This window comes from Salminus brasiliensis, chromosome 1 (assembly GCF_030463535.1).
Source record: "Salminus brasiliensis chromosome 1, fSalBra1.hap2, whole genome shotgun sequence".
Taxonomy (NCBI): Eukaryota; Metazoa; Chordata; class Actinopteri; order Characiformes; family Bryconidae; genus Salminus; species Salminus brasiliensis.
In genome coordinates, this window is record NC_132878.1 from 10,115,157 (window position 1) to 10,129,022 (window position 13,866).

Below are 13,866 nucleotides of genomic sequence, written 5' to 3' on the forward strand. Positions count from 1 at the left end.
TATACAATCATTAATATATGATGAACAGAAAGTGAACAGAAAAAAGATTATTCAGTGTTTTCTTTTAACGTCATTGTTTGAGGCATTTTGTAAAGTGACTAAAATACATAAAATATTTGCTGAAAATATATTTTATTTTAATATATATATATATATATATATATATATATATATATATATATATATATATTATGAAGAGTCAACCAGATCTTTAACAGTAACATTTAAAAGTAATAGGGGAAAAAAAACAATTGTGCAGAACATGAGGTGACTTTGGGATTGAGATGGGAGTGCCCTTCACTCTGCAGTTCATACTTTCATCCTCAGGGGGCACCAGTGTACCTTTTGTGTGTTATTTTCGTGCTTTCTCTCGAGTGTATGACATTTGAGAAAGTCACTAGAAAATTCTAGAGCCTTCAGGCCCAACAACACACACACTGCCGTTAAGATGTAAACCCATATGGCTCTATTTTCAGAAGGATGGAGGAGGCATGTGTTGAATTAGTTTCTCAAAATGGGACATCTCTAATCATGTCTTTTTCAAATGGAGGCTGTGCTGGAGGATTTTAACCCTGGATGTTCTTCTATTTGTTACTGTGATGCTAATTGTACATTAGGATGCATTAGAGCCCTCTGTAACTCATTTAATATTCAGTATTGAGTAGTACTACTGAATTCTTCATCACAGTGTTTGGCTCTCACAGTAAAAACACACTGGCATAGGCAGCCTTTTGACACACACAAGCGCTCATTCCCCTGGGAGAGCTGAGTCGAGCAGTTTTCGATTATGGTATCCTCAGCCAACCCAGCCCACACAGTGCTACACAGTATTCTGAATGGAGATTCACCATTTAAAAGAAAATGTAGTTCAGGACTAAGTTTAATCACTATACAGGAAACTGACCCTATATATTTTATATATATATATATATATATATATATATATATATATATATACATATTCCCATACCAGCGTTAGCTAACATTTTTACAAATAGACAGATAGATAGTTCTCCAGATTCACCCTGTATGTCAGTAACAAAATCCGCATCTATATTATTTTACTTTAATCTTCATTTTGGTAGCTGTAATCTATCATATTACCAACTCACAAGGAGAGCAAGCCAGGCCAAAAACTGCCAAATGTCATGAGGGTTGTCACTAGGCCATTTTGAGAGTAGATATAGACCCCCTAAATAGACTCAGCCCCCTAAATCAATAAAATAAAAATATACATTATAATTGTAAATGCATTTTCCTTAGTAGTGCAATTATGTCTCCAAGTCCATGGTAACAGCAGGGTCCTAAGACCTACAGGAGGCGCTGTGGCTTCTGCCATATTATAGTACTGCTTTGGCTCTTTGGCTGCTGCACATATGTAGGGCCCTGCTGTTACCATGGATTTGGAGACATAATTGCACTACTAAGGAAAATGCATTTTAAATAATATTTTATTTATTTAGGGGGCTGAAGACTATTTAGGGGGTCTATATCTACTCTCAACGGCCTAGCACTAAGCGCTATACAAATAAATTTGACTTGAGTTGATGTATGTATATATATGCTGCACATATGCCAAGGCCTGTTTATGAGGAGCTTGGCCTCTTCCTGTTCCTCCAATTATACAAATAAAATGACTAAACACTAGAGGTTTTATTGTATTAGATAAAAGAATGTATTATAATAAAATCATTCTCTCATTGTTCAATATTTCCATTTTTTACAGCAAAAGGCAGAACGATGCTAGCATTCTGGCTACAGAGTGCTGTTAGCTGTTAGCGCTCACTGGTGTCTTAAATGGCTAACAGTGTTGGAAAGTCCTAGAATTGTAGTTTAGCAGTTTTCAAAAGTAGAGTTGAGATGTTTCTGACCATCTGAACCAATATCCTTTCAGCAAAGTGACTACACCTGCCAATAGCTACTTACCTACAACTGTTTAAGCGTATAGTCTTGGAATCTGCAGTTGTTTCGAAGCTGCTCCAAGAGACATTCCTGACTATTTGTGTTAATCTACGATTATCCTTCTCAGATCTGCACTGAGCTTCTTTGACTTTCCCATTGTGCTAATGTTCTAATGAATGCTGTCAAGCTAAGCCTTTTAATGTGGGCACAGAGAAACTACCAGGTGTAGTCCATCATGATCACTAGCAGGAAGTGAACCGACAATCTTCTTTCTCAGATCTGCACTGAGCTCCTTTTCCCAGTGTACTGAGGGTAAGCTGTATCTTGCTCTGCTTTTAGCTGAATTATTCATGAACAGTTGGCTTATGGTTGTATTTGTAGTAGAGATGAGGAGGATGCTTGTCTAAGCAAATGTCCACACCCTCACATCATTATCAGTATTTTAAGTGGGATTTTCTCACATTCTTAATAAACAATATATCACACATGCTATGAAATATTGCAAACAAAGATAGACTGCACGTTATTGATTTTCTCAGTGTCCAAATTGTCAGCTGTCCTTCATACAGAAGCTCTATAGGCACTGGTAGAAAAGAACTCCTGTAACCGTCTGTATTGCACTTTGGCAGTTTCTGTCTACAGCTGAAGATGCCTTTTTCCCAGTATCCTCCTCTCCACAACCTCCACCAAAAACTTCGGCCTCACTCCGAGGACAGAACCGGCCTTGCTGATGGGTTTATTGAGTCTATTAGCAACAGCCACCTTCACCCTGCTGTCCCAGCACACAACAGTGTACAGGCGGCTCAGAGCCTTCTGGTATAGTGCCTCTGGGTTTTTGGTCCAGTCCAGTTTATTGCCTAAGCACATACCCAGGTATCTGTAGTCATCTACAGATCTATTTAGTTCCCCTAAAACTGACTGCATTCAGACAGGTCCTCTGTTTTCTGGAAGCACAAATACAGCTGAAGAATCCATTTGAAAAATGTACATTGTGTGTAAAAATGTTTAGCAGCAAAAGACCATTTTAGAGAAACGTAATGTCTAAGAATACAAGGCATACATCAAGGGGAATTATCCTGACCATCAAATTGAGATGATCCTGACCATCTGAACCAGTTTCCTCTCAGAGGTCTTCTTACTATTTACTTAGGCCATTTACTAGGGTGTTTAATGCGAAGTAAACAGACTGACACACACACACACACACACACACACACACACACACACACACAGATAAACACAGAAATAAAACTGACCAGCATGTGAAGCAAATCTTCATCATCAGTGTATCACAGTTGTTTTTATGGGAAACTGAGGGTGTGTGTGTATGTGGTGGGTGGAGTGTGTTTGGGGGATGTGTAACAGCTGTGTGAGAGTATGTAGGCTTGTTTTGACTTTGATGGCTATGTTTGTCTGTTTGATCAGCTGTCTGTCTGTCCACCTGTCTGTTTCTTGGTCTTTTTCCGTGTGTCTGTTTCTGACTGTTCTGCCTGTGGGCTCTGGTCATTCTTATCATTTTGAGTGGACACTTATGAGGCTGACGTAATGCAGTAGATTCATGTGGGTCTGTTTTAAAGGCAAGGAAGGCACTGGACTCCTTATCAGATCCGTTATTTCTAGATTCCTTTGCAGTTTTGTAATGCAAGTGGGAGGGGGACGGAGGGGGGACTGTAAAAAGAGCAGGAAAAACAGAATGACAGTATAATGTACATATTTTTACATATAGATACTGACGTATATACACAATGCATATGGAACATATTAGTATCTACAGATACTTTGATATTGGTGCTGATGTATATTATATATTATATTATTGTATATTATATATATATATGTATATATATATATATCACAATTACGAGTAGGAAGAGGTTCAACAGGCCGGTATTCAGCTGCACTACTGCTGGATTCCATTCTCCTGCGGCGTCTGCCTTGAATAGACATTCTAGTCACTTCTATAAATATCTAGGTTGGGGAGGGGGTGAGGGACGAGAAAGTTTGAGAGTGTGCGAGAGAGAGACAGTGGGTGTACCCAAAGGTAGGAGGAGTGGTCACTTAGAGGCTTATAAAAGCCCACCACTTCCAAACAAGTGTTACTTTCCAGAGAAAGTTCCCGAGTGCTTGCTTCCAGGGCTCCAGCAACAGACGCAGACTTAACCAGCCATGGCAGAGAGACGCATCCCCTTCACCTTCATGCGCGGGCCTACCTGGGACCCTTTCCGTGACTGGCATCAGGGTAGCAGACTGTTTGACCAGGCCTTCGGCATGCCCGCATTCCCCGAGGAGCTGCCCCTCTTCCCCAGCAGCCACTGGCCGGGCTACCTTCGCCCATCCATGGGTACTGAAATGGCCTCTCTGATGCAGAGTCCAGGGCTGGCCAGCCAGGTTCCAACTTCACCTGTCATTCCGACGCCCATGGTTCCTCACCCTTCGACCTACGCCCGCGCCCTGTCCCGCCAGCTCAGCACGGGTATGTCTGAGATCAAGCAGACGCCAGAAGGCTGGAAGGTCAGCCTGGACGTCAACCACTTCTCCCCAGAGGAGCTCACGGTTAAGACCAAGGATGGCGTGGTAGAGATTATAGGTAAGACGAATTTTCTTCTTTACCTGTTGTGAATCCTGAAGAACGTGCTGTAGTGATTTGAGCTGATTAATGTGTGTACATCACTACTGCACCCCTCAACCCTACACCTAATCCTAATCCCAACCCTGCTCCTAATTGTGATCTCCGCCCCGTTCCTAATCCCTACCCTGTTCTTATTTCTTACTCTAACAGATAACTTTGAGCTATTCAGACTGAAACCTAAAGTTGTGTTGATGTAGTTTACATTCTTAGCAAAAACAGGTTGTATCTAGTACTGAAAAAGGGTTCTTTGACTGTAAGAATAGCAGAACCCTTCGGTACTTTGTAAAACCAGTTTTGAAGGGTCATTTAAAGAACCACATATATTTTCCATCGTTTTACCAGTCAAAGAAGGAATTAAGCACTTGAAGACAAGCATCCAGGCTTTTTTCTGTCCTGGCACCAAAGTGGTGGAACGAGCTTCCCCTGAGTGTCCGAATGGCAGAGTCGCTCCCTGTCTTCAAACGCAGATTAAAGACCCACCTCTTCAGAGAGGACTTGGGCAAATAGCAGAGTGGTCACCTTATTGACTTGTTTAGTAGTGTCTAAACTTAGAGGTATCTTAGAGGTAAACTAGCTGAGGTTATTCTTAAGTAAATAGCAAAGCCCTTCTGTAAGTCGCTCTGGATAAAAGCGTCTGCTAAATGCCTTAAATGTAAATATAAATGTAAATGAATAATGTTCTTTAGGTGGTCATTGTTCTATGAGCCATTGCCTTTACTAAAGAACTTTTAGAGAGACCCCCTTCTTAAGGTTGTATTTTACTAATATGGAAATAACACATTTGATTTGAGTAAATTGAACCCAACACTATTCAGGTTTGGCTGTTGTGATGCTGCCTACTGTCATGCAGCACTTCATCGAACTGTCACCCAAACATCATAACAACTGGCATTTGGCTGGTAGAAGCTTTTTCCATTCAGCTGCATGCCTTTCACTGCTGTTTGTCCAGACTGGCAAAAATGGGGTTTTGAAATGGTTGACTCTTTGCTCAGCCATCTTTGAGTTATCAATTCAGAGCAGATGAAGCTCCATACAGATCCATATATAACTTCTGAACAGTGAAGAACTGTACAGCGTATCTAAAAATATCCATTGTTCAGGTTAGGGAATGAGACACCCAGAATACGTCAGACATTGCAGAAGTAGTGTGCTGTAAAGACACTGAATCAAGTCACAAGTCAAACAACACATTCCTAAGGATGGTAGATATGGCATAGTTTAACTGTGAGTGCTGAGAATCACTGGATACACTCCCCTGTTTTGTTCCTTGGATTTAGGATATGATGAAGCCAATCGGATCATAGTTTTGATACATTGTTTAATAAATTATGGCTCACTGATTAGAGAGCTGGGTTATTGATCACAGGGTTGTGGTTTTGATATTCTGGCCCACTAATCTGTGACTGTTCCCTGAGCAAGTCACAGATTAGTCCCATGAGCAAGGCCTCTCTGCTCCAGGAGTGCTGTAGCACAGCCCACCCTGGCCTAGGACTCATGCTTTCCAAGCTGGGATATGTAAAAATAATAACAACAGTTTTCGGTCATTTCCCAATAACAGGTCTAAAGATACTAACAGAATGGGTCATATTAAGGTTGGGACAGGTTTTCCCGACCCACTACCCTTTCCTCCACCATAACCTACCATTGAGAAACACTTAGCAAGATCAGAGATCATCCCAATACCACATTTCACTTGGATACAGTAATGCATAATGATCTCACACTCATGCCTTGTTAAATGGTTACACAATGAGTACTGGGAGTTAAAGGAGGGACTGTCAGCAGTGCAAAGTAACTGATCAACCTCTCTGGGACTTCAAACTTAGATGTCTATCAGATGAGATGAGTTGGAGCAGCTGTTAACACAACAGGCGTTGTGCTGCGGGAACTGAACCGCCCAGATGAGGCCTTTTGTGGGAACTGTTTGGAACAGTTGTGAGTGCTACAGCTCCCCAAATTCCTGAGCTGCAACTCAGCCCCTAATGCAACTCACACCACAGCAGCAAGTACCTGCTCTTTATTCTGAAAAAGGTTCTGTGGCATAGAATGACCTCTATTATGTTTCATGTAGCATTTCATGTGACACTGCCTGGTAAAGGACTCAAGCCTTGCCCTCAGAGCCTTAAGATGTAGTCCACATATTTACTAGTTTTGTTAGATATGAAGGGCCCAGGACTTCACATCAAGCCACGGTAGTGATTTCAGGTCTCAGCAATACTGATACCACAGTATTGATGCTGGCTGGCTGCATGGTAGCAATGCTAATGCCACCCTAGCAAAGCTAACACCGCGGTAGCGATGTTAAGGCCGCAGTAGTAAAGCTGGATGAATGAATGAATGGGAGGCAGTTCATTTGGATCAGTGGTTCACAGCGCTCCCAGTCACTCATGTTCACATGAGTGAGACATAGGCTAGGTGGGATCCAGGTGGGTTCCAGGTGGGCAAGTGCTCTAAATGGCTTTGTACATACTTTGGGCTTCTCAAATGGGCCCACCCTAATCTTGCATGGGTCCCATCTAAGCTCTGCTCTATGTACAGTGTACACCCAAACGGGGACTGTGTTTAACCTCATCACTGACCCTGGTTGCCATCCATATGTGGGGTTAACCAACATGGAACCCATGGACAACATTTTCTGGTTCCCAGTTGAACTAACCATACAGGCCCCAAATGGGCATGTTATCTGGGCTAGTCCTGGATGATGCCCTGTCCTGCACATTTTAGTGGTTTACCTTCAAATCAAGAAGCTCAGGTGTGTTAAGAGCAGAGTACACTCTAAAATGTGCAGAGCAGGGAGTCATCCAAGAACAAGGTTGGGACAAACTGATCTAAATGAACTGCTTCCCATACATTCTTCACTGCAGTCCACACTATAGTGGTTAGGTTCTCCACGTTTGCCAAAACACTCACACAAGCTCTCAATTGGATTTATATTTGGTGATTGTTTGACCATGACATCCCCTGAACTTCCTTCCTCCACAACCCGTTCCATTACTCAATGAACTGTGTGGGTTTCACGTTATCTTGCTGACAAATATACCAAAGTACACAAGTTCTACACCGAAAGGAAGGGATAGATCCCATCAAACATGTCCAAACCAGTTACCAGTGTAGTTTGTTCCTGTGTAAGTCTGACTCAGGTCAGTGTAAAGCAGCATTTGTGGAATTTGGGTCTGAAATAGCACAATATGAGCTCTAATATGGGAGACGTGAATGTGTTTACACAATTATCCCTATCACTATCTCTTATATAGAGCTTCACTTTGCATTGTTTACTCAAAAACAGTGTTGTAACCCCAGACACACCAACACGTCCATTTGATTTAGAAATAAAAGCCTGGAATGGCTGTGATTAGTTCCAGGAGGAAGGAAGGAGGAAGGAAATTGCAGGGTGAATAGGCCCACGCTCCCCTCCCTCAAAGGTCTTGACTTACGTAACACCATTATCTCAACCACACTACTTTTACAGCACAGCTGGGAGTTGACTCTGTGGATGCACCGTCCGAGACTTTAAACGGCAGTTGAAATTACACTGAGAGTAAATGTGCCTCCAATGACATTAACCTCAGATGTTGCAGAACATTGTGACCGGCTTGTACATAACATGACCATTATAGCCTGGTACAATCATCCCCATGATGGGATTAAACATTAAAAATAGTCATGATCATGAGTCATCATGCCAGGCTCGTCCCTGTGATGACCCTAGGTGTGAAGGTTTGATGAGAACCCTCTGCTGCAGCTCTTAAGCCTTTTGGGTGGTTATCAGAGTCGTCGTCAAAACAGACAGCCATGCTGCCATAGCACTGGGCTGCCAGCTGGGTTTTAAGTTGAGGGGACAAGCAGGTGGCTTTTTTTAGGTTGTCATTTTCAAGGCACAATGTCTGTGTATTTGCAGAATTTAACATACCATACAAACTGTATGAAACTCTGAAATATGTCAAATTAAGCAAATAAATAGCAATTGTGCATTAAATGTGCACTTAGAAGCTCTATAAAGTATACTTTATGGCCAGGGGTGTCCAAACATTTACAGTGGCTCTCAAAATTATTTAGCCATCGGAAATGAGGTTTATTAGCAATACTGACAAACGTTCAGCTGTTTGCAATAAACCAATCAAATGAGACCAATTTCAAAAGCTCAATACAACTAATATAAGAACTATTTCCCCCAAATTCAACACAAAAGGCCACTTTTAATGACGACTGCAGTCTCAGAATGATCAACCGCTTCATGACAAGTGTCTTCTACTAGGTAGAGCCCCCTTCTGCAGTTATGATCTGCTGCAAACATGATGCATAGCGAGACACCAGCTTCTGGCAGTGCTCCTGAGGAATCATAGCCCATTCCTCATGGCCGGTGGCCCCCAATTCACTAATAACCTTGGGTTTGCTGCTGCAACCACCTTCTTCAAATCCCACCAATGATTTTCTATGGGTTCAAATCAGGCGACTGTAAAATCACTGTAGAATCTTCCAGGACTTCTTCTGAAATCAAGCCTTTGTGGACTTTGACGTATACTTGGGATTATTGTCCTGTTGGAAGACCTGATGATGCTCAAGTTTTAGCTTTTTCACAGAAGGCATGATGTTTTCTTCTAGGATTTCCTGATACTTGACTGAATCCATCTCAACCCAAAGCAGCACCAGAGCATCACTGAGCCACTGCCATGCTTCACTATAGGCAGGGTGCTCTTTTCAGTGGATGCTTTATTCTTCCTCCTATAGACATACCACTGATCCATAGACCCGAAAAGGACAGAGCGATGAAACAAAACTGGAAAACTTTTTGGGAAACATTTTCTAACAGTATGGTTTTCATTATTTTTTTTTTCTTTCTGACTTTTCTTGCTTAATTTACTGTTCATAGTTGCAGTGGTTGATGTACCTACCTTACCTACACTATATGTCCAAATGTGTGTGAACACCCTTTCTAATGAACATCAGGAACCCTCTCCCACATTTCTTGTCTGTACTTCTTGTTCTTTGGAATAAAAAAACTGCTTCTCTGCTTCTCATATAATCCAACACAGAGACACTGCTTGCATCATTGACCTTTTATCCAAAAGCTCAGCGAGAGTGTGGACAGACCGAGGTCCATTTGGCCAAAACTAACCGGTATGTCGTCTCTCCCTACAGGCAAACATGAGGAGAGGAGGGACGAGCACGGCTACATATCTAGATCCTTCACCAGAAAGTACACGTAAGTACAGACATTTTGAGCTTAGCATATAGGGAGCCTCAGCTAGTGGGTAGAAATTGAAAATCACAAAAATTGTAAAAATTAAATTATGTAAGAATTGCCATTTCTTGCTCCCGAGCTCCCCCTACTGCTGGGAGGTGTAATTTGAGCACTTTGAGCCACTATTAAAGAACCTGCTGTACATACTGTGAGAAAAAAGGTCTCTCTTAACTTGATGGAAACGGTAAATATTACAATAAGCACTATTGAGATACACGGATATGAAAAACTCAATGGATCCTGAGTCTGTTACCTTCATGTGTAGACCAGTTCCCAGTCCCTGTCTGTGATGGTTGTTGATTAAAATCCCTTGCGTCTTTTGGTCAAACAGCCAAACCTCATCTTTGGGTCCACACTGTAATTCTTACAACATGCATTTCTGGACAAGCTGAGATTACAATGTAGCGCTACACAGTTCCCGCAAATGTTGTTCTGACTGCTTCACCGGAGTTATTTAGTGCAGTTAGCAATGATATGGATGCTGTTCTCCTTATTACAGTCAGTGGAGCATCAAGTTGATTTTGAATCTGGTTATTGTAAGATAAAAATGCTACATAGTGTTGCTTTAAATGATCGTTTTTTATTAGATAGTAATGAGCTGGTTTTACATTCTCCAGTACAGTTATTGCTTTATTTCTTTATTTATTGCACCTGCAATGTCCAAGAAACACTGATGCCGCTAAATTATAGTAAACACTGTAGGGACGGATTTCTTTTTTTGCTCGGAGTGGATCATTTTGTGTAGTGCTTCATTCACTGCTGTTTCTCTGCCACCTCGACTACAATCCCATCAAATATTTACCTTGTCTTTTAATTTTCTGGCCTGTGCCTAAGTCATGCAGCCCAGCAGCTAAGGCCCTGTTCACTCCTGCAGAACATTCCAGAAGCCCATTCCTCCCTCTCCTCTCCACCAACACCCAGCTCTGTTTTCTATTCTCTCTTATCTGAGTCCCAGGCCTGCAAATCTTCCATAGCGGCTAGACAGGCTCGCCGCAGAGCAAGAGGACTGAGTCAAGCTGAATATTCACTCTTTCCTCCTTTTCTCTTCTCTGTTTTCTCTTCTCTTCTGCTTCTGTCTGAGTGGAGCGTCTCTCTCATCTGCTTCCTTTGTCCCTCTCTTCTCTCTCTGCTCTTTATCTTTCCCTCTCACACAAACCCACCCATCGCAGTGCTGCATGCAGCTTTGTCACCACCTAGAGGAAGCCTCTGCCTGCCCTTTGTTTTCTCAAAGACCTGTACAGCAGACTGGCCACCACAACTCGATTAAATTGCAGGGGCTACAGTGCCATTAGACAAGGCCGTGGTTATCGTTATTATTTTCTAATCAAATTAGCCCTGCCTGGAGCTGCTTCAACAGTACAGCGAGTGAAATGAGTGGCCAGCAGCATTACTGCAGAGATCAGACCATTAGACATCAGCACTACGGCCTATTAGACAGATGAGATCAATACCATCTCCTCAGGCTCAATATTGCCTCCTGCAGCTCTCCTCACGCCTAGTCTCGGTCGCTGCCTCTTCGCTTTTCACCAGCTCCAACATGCCTGATTCAGCTCACCAAGGGCTTCACACTTTGCTGATCGCTCAGATTTGCTCCCAATTTCATTCTGTTTTCCTGTCGGCTTCCCCTCCACTCATCATGCATACATAAAAGGGACACTTGCTGAAGGGAGTTTAGCCTGCCTAAAACCTACACTGTATGTCCAAATGTTTGCGGACACCCCTTCTAATGAATGCATTCAGAGACTGTAAGTTGCAGGCATTGCTGACACAGATGAGTAAATTCACACACAGCTTGTCTAGAGTCCCTGTAGAGAAGTGCTGCCAATAGAATAGGACTCTGGAGCAGATAAACATGCACCTATTGGCACCATGCTTAATGCCAGGTGTGGGCTAGAGAGGGATTAGGCAGCTTTGAGCTGTGGTGCAAATAGCTAAAGAGATAGCTAATAGTATAGACTTTGTGTAGTTGGTGGGGGATGGTGAGGGCAAGAAATCCACACCGCCACAGGCCCAATGAAACACTGGCTCTAATGGCTCCTCATCCTCTTGTCTTTTCCAGGCTGCCCCCTGGTGCTGACGTAGAGAAGGTCACTTCCTCCCTGTCCCCTGAGGGCGTCCTGACTGTGGAGGCGCCTCTGCCCAAACCTGCCATCCAGTCCTCCGAGATCACCATCCCTGTGAACACGAGCGCCGTTGCCAAGAAACCAAGTGAAGCCAAGTGATGGAGAGGAAGGAGGAATGTGTGGTGCATCACTTTTAGACAGACAAGACACGCACACGCAAGCAGTTTCTGCACTCTGCTGTGTTCAGCAGAGAGGTATACACTCACTGACGCTTGGACTCGGCTATGTAAAGGACTACTCCTGAGTGCTGCATCTGTAGTATGCTGTTGATTAGCACAGATGGTCATTTCTCTGGAAAAGAACAGAAAACATTGGGTTATCATCGCTGTCAGACAAAAACTTTGTATCTCCAAAATTGCAGAAACAGAAAAATTTCAGTGGAAGTCTATGTAGAAAGTCTTAGAGCTTTTCTATTGGTCTGTAGCTCCACTTCCCATATAGGAGCAATGGGTAGGTCTATAATTCCAGACTGCCGTTCATCTGTCAGTGTCACTGCAGTGCTGAGAATGACCCACCACCCAAATAATAGGTCATGTGGGGTCCAGACCATTGGAGAACAGGGTGAAAGGAGGCTAACAAAGTATGCAGAGGAACAGATGGACTACAGTCTGTACATATATGGAAACGCTATAATGACCAATGAGTGTAGAAACAAGGAAGTGGTTAATGACTGGCTGATAGGGGTATATAGGCACCAGCAAAACTGCCCAGAGCGTAATACATCCACCACCATGCTTTACAGTAGGTACACTGTTTTTGGGACTGAATGTGTCACTTTTCCTCTGGTAAATTCTCTCAAAAGGTAAAAAACACCAAAGATGGAGATACAAGGTTTTCATTTGACAGTGTCATTATGATAGAAGCTAATGGACAGTTACTTGCCTTTTGTTGTAAGTGTTATTAACATCTGTGCTAATCAGCTGCATGCTACAGATGCAGTCTAATGGCTATAGCGAAATCTCTGATATTCTCCTGTGTAGCCTCTAGGTTCTGGTTTCCCTTGGCTCCGTAATGCTCCAGGCTGCATTAAAGAGTTGTCCTCCACTACCCACAAAAAATGCCCCCTTTTCCTCTAGTGTTTGTGTGCATGTGTGTGATATCTTTATCTCTGCTCCTTGATCCGAATCCGGCTATGTACACACATCTGCATCATCACCATATGTTGGTTCTGAGGTAATTACATACTTCATTTAAATAATGGAGCATGCACAACTACACACACACATACGCTCTCCACACACATACACCCCCTTGCAAAGCAGTTTGCTAACAGTAATGTACTGGGCTCTCTTTTTTCTCTTTCACTGCACACACACATTTATGCTCAGGCCTCTCTGTACTGAGGCGGCCTTCACACAACCCTCACACACCTCTACTCCCTCATACAGGGGTCATTTCACTCCTAATAACGTATGATAGTCAAACAAACTGCTCCTAGGTCAGTCCAAAATGACACAAAATGACTTAAGTGTTAAAGCATGGTAGGGTCTATAAAGTGTAATGCTTTTGCTGTATAAAGTAGCATGAAGCCCATTTGGATTTGACTATGATCAGATTCTCTGAGAGGCTGAGGTTAGGGCCTGTTACTTGGCTCTCAAGTATTCTTAGATTAGAGAGAGAAATGTTTTAGCCGATAGTGATATCAGCTTTTCTGAGAACGCTTTACATCTTTCAATAAACTTCTGATCTAAAAATCTGATCTTGTGTTTTCTGACAAAGGGTACAAGGGTTCTGACAAAGGGCACAATGCAACACGTTTTATATAGTTAAACAGTTTCAAGTAGGACGTGCTTTTGGTCATCTTCTCAAATTCCTATAGCAATGTCATCTGTGATGATTCACCCTGATGAGCTTTTACAGGTTTTTGTACTTGTTTTCATTGTAAGTGGGTTTGATTACTGAGTTATGCTGTAGTGTGTATAAATCACTTCTAAATGATTTTAATCTCCCTTCTGGGGGCAATAGAGGGT

The 13,866-nt window shown here is 42.5% G+C and overlaps 1 protein-coding gene across 1 annotated transcript; it reads left to right on the plus strand.

Annotated features, from left to right (window-relative positions):
- Nucleotides 1–3,983: 3,983 nt before the first annotated feature.
- On the plus strand, nt 3,984–13,590 carry hspb1 (heat shock protein, alpha-crystallin-related, 1). Its single transcript, XM_072662121.1, has 3 exons — nt 3,984–4,489; nt 9,671–9,734; nt 11,833–13,590. Exons 1-3 carry the CDS (start codon nt 4,069–4,071, stop codon nt 11,993–11,995), a joined length of 648 nt encoding a protein of 215 aa, XP_072518222.1. The 5' UTR covers nt 3,984–4,068; the 3' UTR covers nt 11,996–13,590.
- Nucleotides 13,591–13,866: the final 276 nt, after the last annotated feature.